The 21,540-nt window shown below is 41.8% G+C and overlaps 1 protein-coding gene across 1 annotated transcript in view; it reads right to left on the bottom strand.

The window, feature by feature from the left end:
• Positions 1-2,101: 2,101 nt before the first annotated feature.
• The window catches only part of LOC125246033 (tripartite motif-containing protein 16-like), a 43,296-nt gene continuing 23,857 nt past the window's right edge, over positions 2,102-21,540 (bottom strand). Inside the window, exons 2-3 of the mRNA XM_048156882.1 lie at positions 2,971-3,006; positions 2,102-2,775 (exon numbers count right to left, since the gene is read on the bottom strand). Of these exons, the coding sequence (XP_048012839.1) occupies positions 2,225-2,775; positions 2,971-3,006 (587 nt within the window). The 3' untranslated portion in view covers positions 2,102-2,224. The remainder of the gene's footprint in view (positions 2,776-2,970; positions 3,007-21,540) is intronic.

The following is a 21,540-nucleotide window of genomic DNA, read 5'->3' on the forward strand; positions in this document are numbered from 1 at the left end:
CCACGATTGTTTTAGCCTGTATCAACTGGATTGAAGTTTGTTTATTTGTAAAACACATTTATTTGTTGCTCTGCGTTTTCGCTCAAACTGACATTTGTATTTGCACATCACTTTCTGTTTGTTTGTGAGTCGAGTTTTCCTCTGCAAAGCAGATCGTGTTTGTTGGGAAAATGCTGGATTTGTTTGTTTTATTAAAGCCAAAAATATGTATCAATGCAACTTTCATGAAGTCATTAAAAACCTTCCTTCCGCCGGAAACAAAACAGTCCCTGTCCGTGAACAGCAACAGAAGTTACATTATTACACCATTAGATGGCGGCAAAGACTGTGTTCATGAGCGAGTCACTCAGTTCAAAGACTTTTATACTGTCTTTAGATCAAGAGAAAATACTCAGCAATTGTGTTGACTTATGAATTTGCACATGGTGTGTCTTAAAGCATATTAAAAACACCGCATAGACATATAAACAACATTAAAAACTTTAGCTCTTCACACTAAGACAATCCAAACTAACTCAAACAAAAGCACTTGTTTCTTACTTGAACGAACGCTCTCTTACCAGAAAGTGTTTCAGGCCCTGTTGACGTCTTCAGGGTCTTTGTCATTTTCATTAAAAAAAAATAATGTGATAATTAAAGAAAATTAATGTTTGATAGAAAAGATTTCACTAATAAAACCAAGAGATACATTTTCCTCTTTATTTATTTAAAGAAAAATGTGTGCAATTTTGAGGCTTGATTTGAGGAACAAAATAAGCTATGGAAAGAAGGCTACCCTTTTATTTTAAGAGAATTATTTCAATTATACGGCTTTATTTATTGACACCATTTGAAAGTGAACCTATGCTGGTCCAGGACCAGTTTCTGACCAGCACTTGACCAGCTCAAACCAGCTTCAAAACCTCCCTTAACCAGCAGATGCTGTTTGTTTCAACAGTGTCTGTCACATGATCACTTCAAAACAAACTCATGACTGAGATTGAGAGACGAAGCATTATGATCAAGTTCTGGTGAGAAACTGCACTGATTAATGAGCGTTTGAGATCGTTCCTCATTACTGTTCGACACACACAAGCTTTAGCAAGTATGACTGCTTTTATATGTCAGATATTAGGATCTTTCCCACAGAAACTCATTCATGAACATGTTTTTATGTAATAAAATGATCTTTCTCAATGACAGAAAATTTAAGCAGTTTTTTATATCTTACATTTTATATATATTTGGTTTGTGTGTTATTTATGGTTACAGTACAAACAAGACAGAATAAAAGCATGTTTGACAACAAAAAATGCTTTATTCATTATGATCTTAACCTGAAAAAGGCAGTACATGTTTGATTAAGTCATTTTCATTCATAGAAATGAGTAAATTTATTTGTGAGACAAAAAAGCACATAAGTGGAGTTTATGATGTAATTTACAGATGAACAATTTAAGATGGAAATTATTCATGTGACCCTTTAAAAAAACAACGCTTTATTCAAACTTTTGAATAAAAAATTGATCTAACAATCACGTGTTTACAGTCCTGCTGCATCTCAACACGAGTAATTCTCTCCTACTCTTTTATGATTACTGAGGTTTCTGACACACTTATTCTCTCGCCTACTGCTTTTCACCTACTATATAGTAGAGAAGTAGACGGTTTCAGACTCTTTCAGTCAGAGTGTCTCAACTCTCATATTTAATGGCTCTGACGAATAGTTGTTCTCACTGTCCAATGACAGCGCGTGTTACATTTACAGTAACAGAGGATTGGCTCTTCACACTGAGGTGAAAGTTGATTGGTTGCTCCACGTGTGTCCTGACCAATGGCGTTTTTAACTCAATTGACAAATAGATAAAGAAAAGCAATTGGCCAATGCTTTTTAAAAATTATTTATTAATGTACTTTTTATTGTTCTATTAATCTACATTTTAAAACATGAATCAAATAAACAGTTTTAAGTTTGTGTATTTATTCATAGATGTAAAAATGTCCATTTGTGTTTGAATGATTAAATTGATAAATTGATTGTTGATGTTATTTTTCAGTGGGTTAGTGGATCTAAATCTTTGTGTCACTCCTGCTCCTCATAACGACACCACATGACACAATATACATGAACACTGAGTTCAACATTTATTACAATATTTCAACATTTATTTCATCATGTGATTTTGAGTCATTAACACACATTTATTGTGTCGTGATATTTCAGTGTTAATGTCATGAAGAGACTCTATAACAGTTTCACTGATGATCTATAATAAACCCTAAACCCAGGATAGAGTGGTTGAGTGAATGTGGTCTGGACTGTGTGGATGAGGATCATTGTGTCTCCAGAGACGCTGTAGAAGGACAGAGTTCCTGCACTGTGATCCACATACACTCCAATTTTATAGTAATCCTTCCCATTCACTGTTCTACTGATGATGGGCTTTACAGGGAGAATAGTGTGTCCGTTATTGTGTGTGAATGAGTATCCCACAATAAGGCATCTCAAACTCCAGGATTGATCATTAGATCCAAACTCACACTCACTACCCGATCCCTTCCTGCTGATGCTCTTATATGACACTGATATATACACACTCTCACTCTTCTCAACCTCCCAGTAAGAGCGTCGATCACTCACACTCTCTCTACACAACACCTGAGGATAATGATCAAATCTGTCTGGATGATCAGGATACGACTGATCTGTGTCAGTGACAGTAATCATTGTGTTCCCCTCAGACAGACGGAGGCGTTCACTCACTGTGTTCAGATCCACAGTGAACCGTTGGGAATCTGATGGAGATAAAACACATCACAATCAGGAATGATCAATCGGATCTTTTAATGTATCTGAACTCTTCATGTTCAGTATTTCAGCAGTTGAGCAGATATCCTGTGAAAATCATCATTATCATGATCAACTCTAAATCTCTTCTGTCGTGTTTTCTCACTCAGTGAGTTTCTCTGTTTGTTTTCTCAGTGACTTACATTGTAGGAAGTCGTTCCTGGTCTTGGGAACAAAGTCTGTGGACATCAAGAGACATGAAGAGTGTGATTATCATGTCAGGAGAAAATGATCCCTGCATCCATCGCTCACACATGCAGAAATCCTCCAAAACAGAAGATATTTAGAGAAATGGCTCTGCTGTTTCCTGACACAGACACTACTGAGGGTTTGATATTATTGACACGTCACCATATTTGATTTGTCTTCTGTAGACATGAACTGATCAGAGGGAACAGGATCAAATTTCACTTTGCTCCCCATACAGAGAAATCATATCGCTTCATAAGACTTGGATTAAACTTCAACCTCCTTAGTAATGTTCTTCAAAGAGACTCTGATCAATCAATAAATGTCTCCTGCTCAATCATTTGATTAGCCGACAGTATATTATAATTCTACTGTTTATTATGAAAATGACTGAATACATGGAAGCCACATTTCAGCTTCAGTTATTAAAATCATAAAAATGTTTTGGTTTTAAATACTTCTAAAAACATATTTGGTATCATCAGTATTTGAATGTGTGATTTTAACAGTAAATCGGGGCTACAGTAGACTCATGTTAGTGCTGTTAGAAGTGACCCAGTGTTTGACGAGTCGATCTCTTCTCTCCTTCAGTTCACCAGATTGAACTGCTTTTACCAGTTTTACTCTCATTCTGCGATTGTTCCATCCTTACATTAGCAACATTATGATTTCTCAGATAATCTACCAGCAATAAACAAAGCCTGATATTAATTGTTGTTATTATTATATGATCTACAGTTCCATAGATGTTTAATAAAGAATATAAACTACATTGTTTAGAGTTGTAAATTATGTAAAATAACTCAATTATAGGGTCAGATCAGGGGTCGAGATCTTACTGCACTGACTCCATATTCAACAATGAATGAATTCAAGGCAACGAAAGATATAGATATTTTTAAAATGTTTTTTTTTTTTGTATGATCTACATAGGACCATAAATGTTTAATATAAAATATTTAATATGAAATGATACAATATAAGGTTCCAAAATATTTAATATGAAATGTTACAATATAATATAAAGTTCCAGTTTAATAATTCAAACATACAGAAAAATGTTTTTTTTTAATTTAAATTAGACAACATTCCTTGTGTACATTTACAATTTGAGCGCATCTCTCTCCGTCTGTGTGACACACAAGAGCGTCCTTCAACAATTCAGTCGCTGTTATGTCACGGATCTGCTGGGCTCCTCCTCTTTGCTTTGTTCTGTCTATTATGTCTTTCCTGCAGGTGAGGGAGCGCAGGTGTGGGGTGTTGCGCTTGTGATTGCTTCCAGGATCGCGTGTGACTGCTGCCAGTATCTTGGGCTTAAAGGTCTCTCCGGAGCTGGTTGAAGAGGCCGCCGTTTCTCCTTCTCTCCCGCACCGTTGTGATGTTTTGTTTGCTTATGCCTGACACCTCATATTTCTTGTCGCATACATTTTTATTTCTCAACTTAACATATATACTGACTTTACTTAATTTACGTTGTTCATTCTTTAACTTTAATAAATAATTTCTTTATTTGAACAATCCGCGTGGTCTTCCCTTTCTGTTTACATAGCCTAGAATAGGCAGAATGTAACAGTTATGACACTGTTGTGCTCATGTCTTTCAATTCATAACATTAACAGAGTAAATAAAATAAAGCTAAAATGTAAGTATTCATTGCAGAAAAGCATCTCTCAAAGGCTCTGTATACTTCAAGTTAAGTCATTCTTCATTTAGAGGTGAAAATCTTTTCAGTAAGTGTATCAAACAACACAGAACTGTGGGTAACACTTTAGAATACTGTTTCTTACTTACTGCATAACTAATAAGAAATCACTGAAGAACTAATAGATAATTCTTCATTAACACTTAATTCACTACTGTTAACTACTAAGGAAGATGTGTTAACTAATCAGTATGTAATAGAATCTTATGATTATGTTGAGTAACAGTTAGCTAATCAATAACTAATGAATTCTGTCATATCTCCTGAAGAACTACTAGTAATTATCTACTAATTAAAGTTCAAGAAAAATAACTACGAAGTAACTACTAATGAACAAAAAAATATTAATTTTCAAAATTACTTCAGTAAAATTACTTTGTACAACTTTGGCACAGTCCACTATTTATTATTATTATGGAAATTAAATATGCATTTATATGCTGCATAAAATGCTGCACTCCCAAAAAGACTTATTCCTAGAAATTGTTTTGTCTGTATGGTGATTAACTGCTTTTGTGCTCATGTTCTGTGAGACATCAGCTTCGGAAAGGAACCTCACCATAATTATCCAACTTACCACAGATATAAAATGTTTTTTTATTTATTTACATGTATGTTTTATTTGATCTACAAAATCATTGTTGTGCTGTAAATCATTTTATTTCATGAATGTCAACATACAGGTATGCAGTGTCAGTCTCCTAACGAGTGTCACATCGGCCTTTGCATGATGGAAACACCTGATCCTTTGAAAGGTGCCGTAGAACGTTCTTTTACAAGATGTAATATAAGTCTAAGGTGTCCCCTGAATGTGTCTGTGAAGTTTCAGCTCAAAATACCCATAGATATTTTTTTTATTAATTTTTTTAACTGCCTATTTTGGGGCATCATTAACTATGCACCGATTCAGGCTGCGGCCCTTTAAATCCTCGCGCTCCCTGCCCCGAGCTCTCGACTATAATACAGTGCATTTACAAAGTTCACACAGCTAATATAACCCTCAAATGGATCTTTACAAGATGTTCGTCATGCATGCTGCATGCATACATCGGATCATGTGAGTATAGTATTTATTTGGATGTTTACATTTGATTCTGAATGAGTTTGAGGCTATGCTCCGTGACTAAAGCTAACATTACACACTGTTGGAGAGATTTATAAAGAATGAAGTTGTGTTTATGAATTATACAGACTGCAAGTGTTTAATAATGAAAATAGCGACGGCTCTTGTCTCCGTGAATACAGAGCGATGGTTAATATCCTAACAATGGTAACTTTAACCACATTTAACAGTACATTAGCAACATGCTAACGAAACATTTAGAAAGAAATTTACAAATATCACTAAAAATATCATGTAATCATGGATCATGACAGTTATTATTGCTCCATCTGCCATTTTTCCTCTATTGTCCTTGTTTGCTTACCTAGTCTAATGATTCAGCTGTACAGATCCAGATGTTAATACTGGCTTGTCTAATGCCTTGAACATGGACTGGCATATGCAAATATTGGATATAGGGTGCGATTTGTAGGGGGGGGACGGGGGGAATTTCCCCTCTTCTGGTCTATGTATCCCTGCCTCTGCTGAATTATTTTTATCCCCGGTGGGGATAAAAAAAATATCCCTCCCAGGTGATGCTACTCCACAAACCACCATATACAAAATACCAAAAATATATTTTTTTTATTAAAACATCAAGTAAAACGCTGCGTTTATATAGAAATGTCTCTTTACGACCACAACAAATGTGGCCACTTTTCAGACGTGGATTCCGGCTTCACTTCAGCGCCAGGCGCAAGTCAAACGAGCGCGGAAATGTATGTATTTATGAGGACGAGGGAGCTTCAGTTGAACAACAGTGAACTGCGGTCAAATGAGATGGTGTCAGGCTATGTCAGTAAATCTCAGAAACATTTACATGGCTGTCCAATCAGCCATTACATTGTGCTCGTGGCACGCACTCAAGAATTGCATGCGCAAATGCGCCGGCGCGCACTGCATAATTACTTTATTATAGCTTAAATAAAGTGCAAAAGAAACTACAAACAATGACTGTCGTTGTTCTGTTGTAATTTATGTAGGGCATCGCTCGACAGAACTTACCAATGACTTTATCAATGAACAACGTGATCGAACAAAGCTTCATTTGACAAAGGATTCATTTGCTGACACCAAAATCCCTGGGGGCACTGGATAGCTCCTAATTCCAGCTAGTCAGCATTAAGAGAAGTGGTAACATGACTTAAGAACAGAGAATATCTGTTCTGAGGCCTTCCTGATCACATTAAATTTATAGACGCTCACAAAACCCTTTTGTATCAAACGAACGGAACAGGAAACACTAATTAAACGGACCTGAAAAGAACAACGATCCATACAGACATCCTCCTGATTAGGAGTCCGTTTTGACCCGGTCACTTGTGACTCTGGTCGCTGTTCAATGACTCTATGCTTACAGACTCAATCTTCAATCTCAAAAGGACAATTGTTGATATTTTAAAATATTAACTATATCTAGAATAACACATGCTATGATGTGATTACTAACATGTTGGAGTCAATGCATTATATGTTTGTATTCCCGTATGCATTTTCTTTCTCTTGTAATCATTGTTTTAATTAGGTCAGTCTAGTAATATGTGTGTAAGAAGTGTGTCATGTTTGAGTTCTAAATACAGAGTTTATAATTCACTGTAATTCTGTGTGAATGAAACATTGAAATTCAGTATCAGGAAGATATTAAGAAACGTTATAAAGTTGTTAATAAAACAGGAGAATGTTCCACAGATATCACGCGATGTGATCAATAGACAATAGACGAGGCGTGTCTAATCTCCGTAGCAACGTCTCATTGGAGAAACACATCGGGGGACGGAGCTAACTTCCTCCTTTAAAGCTATGCTTTCCCAATAGCTAGTTGTCAGAAATCGGTCAAAAGTCGGTCGAAGTCGGACTGAAGCACAGTCGTTGAAGCCCAGTAGCCGAAGCACCGCTACTTTGACCACGGCGGAAAAGTTGCTTGGGTCATGCTGAAAAGAAGAAGTTGAGAACTGATCCTTTACCGGGGCTGATTTTCCATCTAACAGTCGCCGACGTCATCCACGAGCCGCGCAGCTGACCATTCAACAGCCGTCACATCCAGACTCTAAAACACTCCGTGAAATATCTGACCAAAGTCTCCAAAGAAGAAAACTGCTCAGAACAGCGCGTTTCACCAGCCGGCAACAACTTTAAAGCTTTGCGCAACCCACGAAGGGCTTTCCCGAGAAGACGTCACCTGAAAGACAGCCAATCCAAAACGGGACTCCGCTGCACACGAGTCGCAGAACAACACGATTACCTCAGCTGTCAGAGCAAACGCAGGTACAAGCAAACTTCTCTTTCTTGCTGGAAACTGGTGAAACTCATTTAAACCTAAAGAATCAAGCCAAAGCTCTGCTTTTGTGATTTTCCTCAGGTTGCGATGTTTAGTTAGTATTTGGGACTTTCTTCATAACTCATATCAACTCCGCGAATGTGTGTGTGTGTGCGTATGTATGTGTGTGTGTTTAGCCTTAGTTTCTTGTAATCATTAGAAGTAGTCAATAAAACTTGTTTTGATTTTTCACATATACGAGTTTCTTGTTCTGCGTGTCAAATTACTGCCTTAAACTTAAAAGATCAAGTTACCTCTTGCTTATAATAATCATAATAAAATATTGTTACTGTCGGCCGCAGAATAATATTTTATCCAGAATTGGTAAAATACTTTAACCTCAATTTTTTGCTGGACGAATAATTGATGAAGTGTTAAATATTAATTCTGAATCATTTACAGTGAATCAATTACAGTTGATTCGATTCTTATTCCCTGTAACTCAATTACCCCTCTTGATAATTGAGCTAATAAATAGGCCAAGTCCTACATTTAAGTCATGAAATTGCCAAACATGCGATTAAAGCTGCCTCATAACTGTGCATGCATTTATTTGTTGACATGGTTTTAAATTGTTATCCAATTTGTTGGCCTTAAAACATCTTAAAAATACACATATGTACACCAGGGAAATCTAAATTTTCGGGGGAGTATGCCCCCGTACCCCCCTAGGCAAGCATTTTCTGACCTTGGTAATTATGAAACCCTGCGTACGCCCCAGCTTATATTCTATCTAATGAAATATAAAGTAAATGTGTATTTCTCCAAATGTGCACACTTTTGGATTAAAAGTTTGTATGTGTATGCACTGATCAAAAATAAATGGGGCCAAAAGTAATTAATGTTAATTGCCGAGTCCACGAATGGCTTGGGTATGCAGAGCATTCGCAACTTATATGGACGCACGCCATATATTCTATAAAAATAAAAGATATTTCTTTTAACTGTATAGCGCAACTTTTTAACGAAGCAACAACATACATGAATATATATGTTAGGACAAAACAAGACTGACAAATAATATACTTTCATTGTGCAAAAGTATTATACATATAGAGCGGCACAAAATGTCTCACCCCTCATTCCCTGAAGGAGGGAACGGAGACGTACGTCAGTAGTGACCGACGAATTGGGATATCACTAGAGAGCCCTATCAGCTTCGAGTGAACTAAAACAGGCCAATGGAATTGGCGTGCGATATTTGCATAATGCGCACCGCCTCCGACAGGTGTATATAAATAGGAAGCAGATGCAATCGCCCTCTGTTTTTCGCTGAGGAGACAACTGGTGTCCGCACAACAGCGAGGGTACAGAAACTGTGGCGACGGGACGTACGTCTCCGTTCCCTCCTTCAGGGAACGAGGGTTACATACGTAACCGAGACGTTCCCTTTCAGTCGGTCACGTTCGACGTACGTCAGTAGTGACCGACGAATTGGGATCCCAAATAAAGCACCATAGTTACAAAACCCCTTCCAGTGCCCAGCACAAGCTCTAGCCACCCGTCGCACCAACTGGGACGGTGAAGGGGGCGAGTTCAACGCCGAGAGAGTTTACTGCTGTTACCTAAATACCCACTAAGTAAACTAAACTACACTGGGAAGCGAACCCTAAAGGGACGCTGCGGAGGCCACAACCTACCCAGTAGGGGAGGAATTTACGTGGAGAATACACATATGGACTGACCCCGGGGGCAGTACGCATATGGAGTCCCTGGGACGGCTCCACCTGGGTAGGGGGAGACACGTCTGACAGGTGACAGCAGAGCTGGCTCTGCTATAGGAAAGACACGGGCTCACCGTAGGAAGTTTGACCGTGGAGAATTACACATATGGGACCGCTCACGTAGAGGAGTCACAACATATGGAACCCAGCCAACAGACAACGTCAGAGATGGATGTTGGCCTGGCATCAGACACTCCACGATGTCCGAGCCGAGGGGGAGGTAGAGGAACTTGACAGGCTTCACCAAGCGGGGAACGCGACTGGAGTCAAAGATGCACATATCGCATATCACATACATGGCATTGCAAGCCGACACTTAGAGCAGATTCAACGCGTCTACCGGCTGGTGGAAGCGAGTACACGGGAAGAAACCGGTTCTACACTTAGGCTATAGAACCTAGCGAACGTGTTGGGTGTCGCCCAGCCCGCAGCTCTACAGATATCTGTCAGCGAGGTGCCATGAGCCAGCGCCCAGGAAGAGGCCACTCCTCTGGTGGAGTGGGCTCTCAACCCGAACGGGCAAGGCACGCCCTGGGATTCGTACGCCAGGGCGATGGCATCCACTATCCAGTGGGCCATCCTCTGCTTGGAGACAGCCTTTACCTTCTGCTGGCCTCCGTAACAGACAAAGTGCTGATCTGAGGTCCTGAAGCTTTGCGTTCTGTCTACGTATACACGCAGAGTGCGGACGGGACAGAGCAAAGCTAGGGCTGGGTCTGCCTCCTCCGAAGGCAGCGCTTGCAGGTTCACTACCTAATCTCTGCAGGGAGTGGTAGGAACCTTGGGCACATATCCGGGCCGGGGTCTCAGGATGACGTGAGAGTCACCGGGCCCGAATTCTAGGCACGATTCGTCGACCGAAAATGCGTGCAGATCCCCTACCCTCTTAAGCGAAGCCAATGCAACCAGGAGGACGGTCTTAAGAGACAGTACTTTTAACTTGACTGATTGCAAAGGTTCAAAGGGATGACCCCGGAGAGATGTAACAACCAGGGTCAGATCCCAAGAGGGTATGGAGGGAGGTTCCCCTCAGGAACCTGACGATCACATCGTGCTTCCCCAGGGACTTGCCATCAGCTGCATGGTGATGTGCGGCGATAGCGGCAACATACACCTTGAGAGACAGCCTTCGCTCCAAGCCCTCTTGCAGGAAGGAAAGCACAGATCTGACCGAGCATGATCGGGGGTCCTCTCGGTGAGAGGAGCACCATTCAACGAATAGGTTCCACTTCAACACGTAGAGGCTCCTCGTGGAAGGAGCTCTAGCGGAAGTGATGGTGTCTACGACCGCTTGCGGGAGATCACTCAGAACCTCCGCATCCCATCCAGGGACCACACGTGGAGGTTCCACAGGTCGGGACGTGGGTGCCATAGGGTGCTCCGTCTCTGGAGGAGGTCCTTCCTCAGAGGAATCGGCCAAGGAGGAGCTGTTGTGAGGAGCATCAGGTCCGAAAACCAGGTCCGAGTGGGCCAATACGGAGCCACAAGCAAGACCTGCTCCTCGTCCTCCCTGACCTTGCACAGGAGCTGTACGAGAAGGCTCACTGGGGAAAACGCATATTTGCATAGGCCCCGGGGCCAGCTGTGTGCCAGGGCATCCGTGCCGAGCGTGCCGCCGGTCAGGGAATAAAACAACTGGCAGTGGGCAGTTTCTGGGGAGGCAAACAGGTCTACCTGGGCCTCGCCGAAGTGCTGCCAGATCAGCTGGACCGCTTGGGGATGGAGCCGTCACTCGGCCGCAAGTGGAGGCTGCCGTGAGAGCTCGTCGGCTGCACGGTTGTGCACACCTGGGACATGAATGGCACAAAGCGACCTCAGATTCTTCTGACTCCTAGCAAGAGATGGCGGGCAAGTTGTGACATGCAACGGGAGCGTAGACCACCCTGATGGTTGATGTACGCAACGGCCGCAGTGCTGTCCGAGTGGACCAGTACGTGCTTGTCTGACAGCAGCTCCTTGAAGTGGCCCAGTACAAGACGTACTGCTAGCAACTCCAGGCAGTTGATATGCCAATGCAGCTGAGGCCCCGTCCAAAGACTCGACACTGCATGCCCGTTGTACGTGGCCCCCTATCCGGTGGCAGAGGCATCTGTGTGGACCACATCATGCCTGGACACTTGTTCAAGGGGCACTCCCACCCGCAGGAACGAAGGATCCGACCACCGGACAAGGGTGCGATGGCAGCTCGGTGTCACGGGGACACTGAGTGTGCCGCACTGCCACACCCATCTCGGGATTCGGCCGTGGAGCCAGTGTTGAAGCGGCCTCATATGGAGCAATCCGAGCGGCGTGACCGCGGCTGCAGATGCCATATGCCCCAGGAGCCTCTGAAAGTCTTTCAGTGGGGCTGTGTCCTGCACTTGAGCGAACTCAGGCAGTTCAACACCGACTGGAAATATGTTCGTCAACGACCTTTTTTTTCATGACTAAGATGAGACGATGACAAGACTGCACCACTGTCCAAAAACGCTGACTAAGACTAAATTAACATGCATTATTGTTGACGAAAAAAGACGAGACGAAAATGTTTTGTATAAAATAAAAACTAAGATAAAATCTCTCTTCATTTTCGTCTACAATCGTCTCTGCTTTTTCATCAGCTGTTACGCCTTTAAAATATTCAGAATGAGTTCGCGGCTTCGCGCTGTTGCTCAAGTTAAGCCTCGTTGAAGCCTTGTTTACACCGCATGCGTGTGCGGCTCGTTACGGCTCCGGCAAGGTGTTGTTCCGTCCTCTGCGCGATGTCAACTCAAACAAAGAAATTTCAAGTTTTTCAACTTCGAATCTCTTGTCGTCAGTTTCTAGTGATGTAAAATATGAGCGGGAGTTTACACAGGGTGATTATTTTGACTTTGTTTTGTATTTGAGCTGCGCGTCTTGGAGGCGAGGCGCCTATCTTTAGCGAAGCGGCGCGTCGAGCCGCTTCTCAAACGCACCGCGGCGCGGCTGGTGTAAACACAAGCATTGACTAGAGTGGCCGTGTATCAGCTCCGGTAGCCGCGTCGCAGCCGCACACGCGTGCAGTGTAAACGAGGCTTTACAGGTCTCATACGCCTGTGGCTGCAACACGAAACTGCTGAACACACAACACCCAAAGCGAACACGAGCGACGACGACGACATGCTAGCTTTTGAATTGTGTTGGTTAAAATAAAATACTCTTCAGAACAGGTTAATCATTTGTGAATGTGTCTCCTAAATCAGAAATTGAAAACCAGACACGTTTAACATTTGCATTCAACAAAAATCTTTCAACAAGTGTATTTTGTCAGGTAATTATGACATTTAACCAATGTTTGAGATATGTGAAACACTTTTTTTTACTGAAATGTTTATCAGTAATAATCTCAGTAATAATGTGTTATTTTTTAAAAAAGACTACAATTTTTTGACTAAAACTAGACTAAAATTAAAAGACTTTTAGTCGACTAAAACTTGACTAAGACACCTTGAGTTTTCTTTTGACTAAAACTAGACTAAAATGACGAGACGTTTAGTCGACTAAAACTTGACTAACAAAAAAAGATATGTGAATGACTAAATATGACTAAAACTAACAAGGACATTTGGCACAAGACTAAGACTAAGACTAAATTAAAAATAGGTGACGAAATTAACACTAATGGGGACCTGACTCGGACGGCATGGGAATGGCCTGGAGTGTGGTCAGACTCTGCGGGGTAGCAGTGCGTATGGGAGACAGCGCACGGGGCGCAGCCTGCACCATCACACTGCCACCTGCTGGCGATGTGAGAGGGGGCTGCGAGCGGCAAGGCGGAGCCTCGCACCCTGACAGACGCGTCCCTTTTTTGACCTGGAGGTTGGGGAAACTGCTCTTTTTGTGAGGAAGTGGGTACTGCTGGTGTCCGGAGAGCCAGTGGTGGTAGATAGACAGACATGTTTATAAATTCCCCCTGGTCCTCCTCCGGGGTTGGGAGAGATGATGGAAAACCCTCCCGAAGAGCAGGATCCTTCCCCTCAAGGTCGCCCGTCTCAGGGTCGTGACTTCCTCGACCACTTACCACCTGGCTTGATTGAGACGGGCTGGGCACCACATCCGCGACGGGCGCCCTCGGCGACGAGCGGGCTGAGGCTGAGCCGCCGGCGGCGGCAGGGTGGAGGCAGCAGCGGACCGCCGGGGCATGACGTGTTTAATAGCTTCAGCCTGCTTCTGTGCGGCGAAGAACTGTTGGGCGAAGTTCTCCACCGCGTCGCCGAAAAGGCTGACCGGGGACATGGGGGAATCCAGGAACCGATGTTTGTCGGTTTCCCTCATGTCCGCCAGGGTCAGCCAGAGGTGGCGTTGCTGAACTACCAAGGTAGACATCTCCTGACCAACAGAACGTGCTGTCACCTTAGTCGTCCGGAGGGCGAGGTCGGTGGCAGCACGCAGCTCCCCAAGCAGCTGCTAGTCAAGACCTCCCTGGGGCATTTCCATCAACGCCATGGCATGCAAGGCGGAGGCAGCTTGCCCACAGGCTCTGTAAGCTTTCTCAGTCAGCCCTGATGAGATTTTACAGCCCCGGGACGGGAGACGCGGCTCACCACGCCAGCCCGTGGCCATTGGACACAGCTGCATCGCAACAGACCGCTCGACTGGGGGGATCCGCGTGTATCCCCTAGCCTCTCCGCTATCCAGGGAGCTGAAGGCGGACGAGGGCCCAGACCTTGCACAGACGCTATACGGCGCCCGCCAAGATCTGGTCACCTCATCGTGCACCTCCGGGAAGAAAGGCATCGGGGCGGGGCGCTGCGTTTGAGCAGCGCGGGCCGCCCCGAGATACCAATCATCGAGCCGAGAGGGCCCAGGACAGGGTGGAGGATTCCACACGAGCCAGACTCTCTCGGCCGCCCGGGAAGCACAGCCGTCAACTCGGGATCAGACTCGGGCAGCGCTACAGTCTCAGAGGGAGGCAGCGGAGCCAAGTCTTCATCTCCCGAGGACTCCTGCTCACCTTCCGATGCTGTGATTGACATCTGATCCTCAGCAGGTGCACCAAAGGAAATGGCTGGACAGTCCGCAGAGGGCCCCGCGAAATCCAATGGCGGCACGATGGGTTGCAGTGCTGATGAGGCAGCAGGGGCCTGCAGAGTGGCAATCAGCGGGGAAGCCCTAACCGTGATCCTCAGATCACCCTGCCTATACACCACCGAACCGTCATTCCGACCAAAGCTGGGAAAAACGGCCGAATGGGGCATATGGGAGGGGACCCCCGCTCCCTGAGAACCAAGGAACGAGAGTCTAGATCTCAGCACTGCGAAAGTCATGTTCCCGCAGTGAGTACATGAACTATCCACAAAAGCTGCTTCAGCGTGCTGAACGCCCAAACACGTGATGCAGCGATTGTGCCCATCAGCAGGGACCAGGGAACAACTGCACCCAGTAACGCACAGACGAAATGACATCTTGAAAAAGACGCAGGGTTCGTCTGTGAAGCTCTTTTAGAAAGGGAAGAGTCAGCTCTCTCGTGCTGAAGCACACAGGGAGTGACACGATGTGTTCAGTTACACCACTCCCCAAACACACCGGAAAGCCCAAATCGCAACAGACAATTGCATTTTATATGGGAAATTCGGTTGCTGTTAAAACAGCAGTTGAGAGCTTAAGCTCAGGCTCCCCGGGAAGCTTGCGACCTCGCTGTTGTGCCTTAACACCAACACAAACAGATGCTGAATCTTCAAAGAAGGCTTGTTTAGTTTCACTCTTGTGAAGTCTGAAAGCTGGACACCAACTGTTGGCTCCGAAGTGAAAGACAGAGTGTGATTGCATCTGCTTCCTATTTATATACATCTGTCAGAGGCGGTGCACATTATGCAAATATAGCACGCCAATTCCATTGGCCTGTTTTAGTTCACTCGAAGCTGATAGGGCTCTCTAGCAATATCCCAATTCGTCGGTCACTACTGACATACGTCGAACGTGACCGACTGAAAGGGAACACTAATACACATCCCGTGTGCGGAATGATGTGCTTGAAGCAACACAGTCACAGTTTGAGCATTTTCTTTAAACAGTTACTGTGTGTGTGAAGAACAATTCACAGCGCTCTGTTCTCCAGTGTTGTGATCTAACAGACACTGTTTGAGATGTGCTGCACTGTTTTTTGCAAGGCTTTAAACACAAGCAAATTATAAACTTTCGTGAAGATTCAACACTGGCTCAGTTCCAGCTACTGTCCCAATCTTTCACAAGTTCTGAAAAGAAGTTTAAACCAGAAGCACACATCGGCAATACTGCATTGACTATCATTGTGTGAAAAAGTGGAGAGTGTTAAAACAAATGTGCCTCCCCAGGTGAAAAAAGTACACTTCTATAATGTACTTGAAGTGCTCTATTTCCATGCACTAATTTTGTACTTAATATACTAAAAATTATTCTTTAGTACTTCTTAAGATCATCTGTACTTGTAGCGTCTGGATCAATCAGCCACACAATTATTCATTGTATTTAATGAATTACCCTCACTCTATCAAAGTTCTGTGAACCCATCCCCCTAAAACTGCAACTAGCATCCCAAATGTAGCTAAACCACAGGCAGAACAAGGGGTCCTGTTACAGATACTTGGACCCTTTTACGATCAAGAAGAATTTGCAGAGACTAGTGACTCTGACTTAATTCTTTCTGATAAGGACAAATAAACTCTCTTAATCCTATGTATTCTCTATATAACCACTTGGGAAATGTATAAACATGTATCCAACTTTCCCATCTCATGACTTTCCTTTTATAGGCTTTATTCTATGTATTAATTCTCTCTTTTGAACTATTTTGGTATTAATGTTCCATAGTTGCAAATGTATAGTTAACTGAGATCGCATTGGTAGCATGTTTGGTATCTACGGACTCCAACTTTCATTTCCTATGTGGTAATTTATGTTACATGTTACTAACTCTGTGACATGTTAGTATTATAAGAATCTAGAAGGTTATTTTCTCATTCATCCAATCCAGTGTCTTATGCTAATATCTTGCTACAGAACAAAGACTCGTAAAAGTTCCCTCTGAAAGGGAAACTCCTTATTGGCTCAGACACCTCAAGAGGGTGTGACACCTTCACCCCTTATATTCACTGATCACAAGATCAAACCCCTCCTCTCTTCCTGCTCTTCTTCTTCTCTTTTACTGACAAATGATGATGTTAAGATGATGCTGTAAGAAGCTAGAAGCTTCTGTGAAACCCCAAGCTTGTGCCAGGCTTCGGCCTAGAAACTTCCATTCACCAAAGATCCTCTGAATCCAACTGGTTCTCTTTCATCAAGACAATATCAGCAAAGATTCAACGGAAGCCTCCACAAATTGCATCAGGACAGTTTTAATTCAACTTGGAGAGACATGCAAGTATCAATCTTAGTCTCGTTATTTGATACATTAAGAATCCTTACCCCTTTTAAAGAAGGGCCTGTTAAAACTAAACTGATGGTTTGCTAAAGGCTGTTGATCTGCTGAATGTCAAACAATGCTGTAACTTCTAGCTTTACTGTACTCTGCTTTAGCTCTCTCTCTCTTGGTAAACTGTATGCATGTATGAGTGTGAATGTTAGAGTAGTTTAAGTGTTTAGTCTAGTTAATAAAGTCTTGTTCATGTCACATGTAAAGTTGTCCGTGTTTTGCGCTCATATACGGGAGTCCCTATTCATGCAGATCCTGACAGGCTCTTAGTAGTACTGTACAATAGAATTGTTATTTTCCATAACCTGGAAATGAACATTTCTTAGAATTAACAAACAATTAACACTGTGTGTTCATTGAACGGGTTAATTGATTGTAATATTAATTTTATTACATTAAGTTAATTTTATTAACTGATCCAAATATTAATAATTAATTATAACTAGTTATGATTAATTATTCATATTTATTTTGAGCTAATTCGCTACAGTACTCAACTGTGCTATTTTGAGACAGCATTAAATATGAACTAAAATGTGATTTTAATATACCATCTCTGTATTTAAAAAATGTATACCGGGGTTTTCCGGTTACGCCACCAAGAGGATGACAGCCTAATTGTCGAGCTCCCCGACGGTTTTGTAAAATAACCCCAAAAATTAGTTTTTTGTCATAACTTGTGAATATTTTACATAACAATGGAGAAAGGGGTTACTACTAGAAGTAGGACAATGGCGATTGTAACAGAAAATGACCCTGAAGCAAGGCAAGATAGCAGAAGTAGCTCTCCGACATCAATGCACAATGACGAAGATAGTTCCGAAGATAGCTTGCGATGTATTCTCAACGAGCTTCGAGAGTTCAGAAGGGACAATAAAGTACAGCTTTCCGACATCAAACAAGAATTAAAGAGAACAAATGACAGACTGGAGGAGGCAGAGGAAAGAATTGAGGAAACGGAGACCGCACTTCAAGCAACATCAACGCTAATCAAACGGCTAACACAGCGCCAAGCTAATCTGGAAGCCAGACTGATAGATCAGGAGGGTCGTGCTCGTAGAGACAATTTAAGGATTTTCAGAATACCCGAAGAAAAAGAAGGTACGGACATGGTTGGCTTTCTAGATAACTTGTTGAAAAACGCACTAGCCTTTCCCCCGGACAGAGAGCTTGGGATTGAATGAGCACACCGAGCATTAGTACCGAGGCCCAATAATCCGCAAGCAAAGCCACGGTCAATAGTAGTAAAATTCGGTAGTTACCGGACAAAGGAGGAGGTTCTTCGGAGAGCCTGGCAGAAAAAAAGAATTGTTCTGCAACGATGCTCGCTTCTATGTTGACCATGATTTCCCTCCTGAAGTGCTTAAAAGACGAGGGGAGTACGCAGAAGCCAAGAAAGTGTTAAAAGAAAAACAAATAAAGTTCCAAACACTGTAAGGATGCGTGTATTTTATGATGACGGCACTCGGCTGTACCAGGATGCTACGGAGGCAATGAGGGACATCGTTTCACAAGGATTCTCGGTTTCCGTGGTGAAGTCACCCACTACTACGGATCAGGAGGAAATCGAGCTACTATCTACTTGGCAAATGGCGGGGAGATGACGCGAACAGGGCGGGGATCAGGAATCTGGAGCAGTGGACGGTTGCACACAATCTAAGAAAACTGCCCGCTCTCAATATAAAGAAAAACTCCAGAAATTCAGGAAATGATCCCTCGCGAAAGGTTTACGCCTGAGTCAGAAATGCAGATAAGTTCTAACTGATCTTTACAGTTATATTTTCTATTTTGATTGCCACTTACTTTTATTTAGTTGTGTAATTCCTACAGTTCTAATTTATGAATAATTGAAGGAGTCGGGACTTGTTAACCTGGCGAGTTATCCGAGACGTGTTTTGTTTTCGTTAAATTATTTACAATTTTATTTGGACTAGCGTATGGCCATATAGTAGGGCCCCACTTTTGTCACGACGTGGGACTTTCCCTTACAGAGGCTTTGACTGTATGAAGCCCCTTAAGGCTCTTTTGAAATGAGCCTCAACACTGGAAACAACTGTTCCTGTTTGTTTTGGTGGCGTTTTGTTGTTTAAAATTGTTCCAGCTTGGTTTTTGTTTAATGTTTGTAATTTGGGAGAGGTACTGTTAATGTATAAATTGAAAGCCAATAGATCCAGCAAAAAAAAATTATGAACAAGCACATTCTTAAAGTTACTACATTTAATGTGAATGGGATTTTGAACCCAGGTAAAAGAAGTCAAATACTGTTAAAAATGAAAAGGGAGAATGCAGAGATTGTACTCCTACAAGAAACACATCTCACTCCAGCAGAACATGAAAAACTAAAGAGAATGGGATTCTCTAAGGTGTATTATTCATCTTATAGGTCAGGTCATAGAAGAGGAGTAGCAATTTTAATATCACAAAAAATATCATTTGAATACCTCTCAGAAATCTCGGATAAGGAAGGGAGATATATAATAATTTCAGGGAAAATAGATGACACCATCATAACAATATGTAATATTTATGCATATTTATGCTCTCTTGCACTATACATATTAGAGATAACCCGGGAAGAACACTGTGGAGGTTAAATACAAGCATTCTAAATAACCAACAATTTCAAACTCAAATTAAGGAAGATATAAGAATATTTCTTGAAGAAAATGATAACAGGGAAGTTAATTCTGCCACAGTATGGGATGCTTTAAAAGCAGTCATTAAGGGTAGAATTATATCCTTTTGTGCTTATCAAAAGAAATTAAAGCAATTAAGACTAGCAGATCTAAATAATGAACTAAAAGATCTTGAAACGCAACACAAAAAGGAACAAAAATCAAACCAGATGATTAAAATAAAGAAAATTAGGAATGAAATAAATATAATGTATTCTCAAGAAATTGAAAGAAAGATGGTATTTACAAAACAGAAATACTATGAATCAGGCTCTAAATCAACAAAACTTTAGGCAAGGAAGCTACAAAAACAACAATTATACAATATATAAAATAAGGGATCTGAATTCTAAAAACATACAATATAAACAAAATGAAATACAAAAAACGTTTAAAAAAATATTACAAGTTACTGTATACACAACCACGCCTAGAGAACGAGCAACTGATTGGACAATTCCTCGATTCCCTCAATTTACCAGTTATGACAGAGGAACAAAATCAAACATTAATAACTGAGATAAGTGAGACAGAACTAAATAACACCATCTCCAGGCTCAAGGTGAATAAGTCTCCTGGCCCTGATGGCTTTCCATCAGAGTGGTACAAGACTTTTCGATCTGAATTAATACCGAGTCTTCTTCGGGCTTGCAATACATCTTTAATGGAGGCCAAAATGCCTCCATCGTGGAGTGAAGCAGTGATCTCAGTTATCCCAAAAGAGGGAAAAGATAAACTAGAATGCAGTTCATACAGACCAATCTCAATTCTGAACGTTGATTACAAATTATTTACAAGCATCCTTGCCAAGAGATTAGAAAAGATTCTCCCCCAACTAATACATAATGATCAGACTGGGTTTATCTCTCAAAGACAAACTCATGATAATATAAGACGATCTCTGCATATATTAAGTCATATTCAACAAGACAAACTTGAAGCTCTCTTAATTAGTTTAGATGCGGAAAAGGCTTTTGATTCCGTAAGCTGGCCTTTCTTATACAAAACTCTTGAAAGATTTGGTATTCACAAAATTTTTGTTAGGGGCATCCGTTCACTATATAATAAACCATCTGCCCGAATAAAAATAAATGGGTACCTTTCAGATACCATTATATTAGAACGTGGATCAAGACAGGGGTGCCCAATTTCACCACTGCTTTTTGCGCTCTATATAGAACCTCTCGCACAGTGGATAAGTCAGACTGAAAACATCAAAGGCATCTGTTGGCACTATATGCGGACGATATACTGATTTACTTAAGTAAACCCACTAACTCATTTCTTGAATTAATGAATCTTTTAGAAAAATTTGGCAGATATGCAGAATACAAATTAAATATACAAAAAACACAAACTTTGACTTTGAATTATACACCTCCAAAACATATTAGAGATAAATTCCATCTCAATTGGGATCAGATTTCATTGAAATATTTGGGAATATATTTAACGAAAGAAATTTCAACACTAGTAGAGGTAAATTTTGACCCACTTTTATTAAAAATCAAAGATGATATACATAGATGGAATGCCATCTCTTTCCTTAGCCTAAGTCATAGAATTGACTCGATAAAGATGAACATTCTTCCAAGGTATCTCTATCTATTTCAA

Source organism: Megalobrama amblycephala, linkage group LG14 (assembly GCF_018812025.1).
Source record: "Megalobrama amblycephala isolate DHTTF-2021 linkage group LG14, ASM1881202v1, whole genome shotgun sequence".
Taxonomy (NCBI): domain Eukaryota; kingdom Metazoa; phylum Chordata; class Actinopteri; order Cypriniformes; family Xenocyprididae; genus Megalobrama; species Megalobrama amblycephala.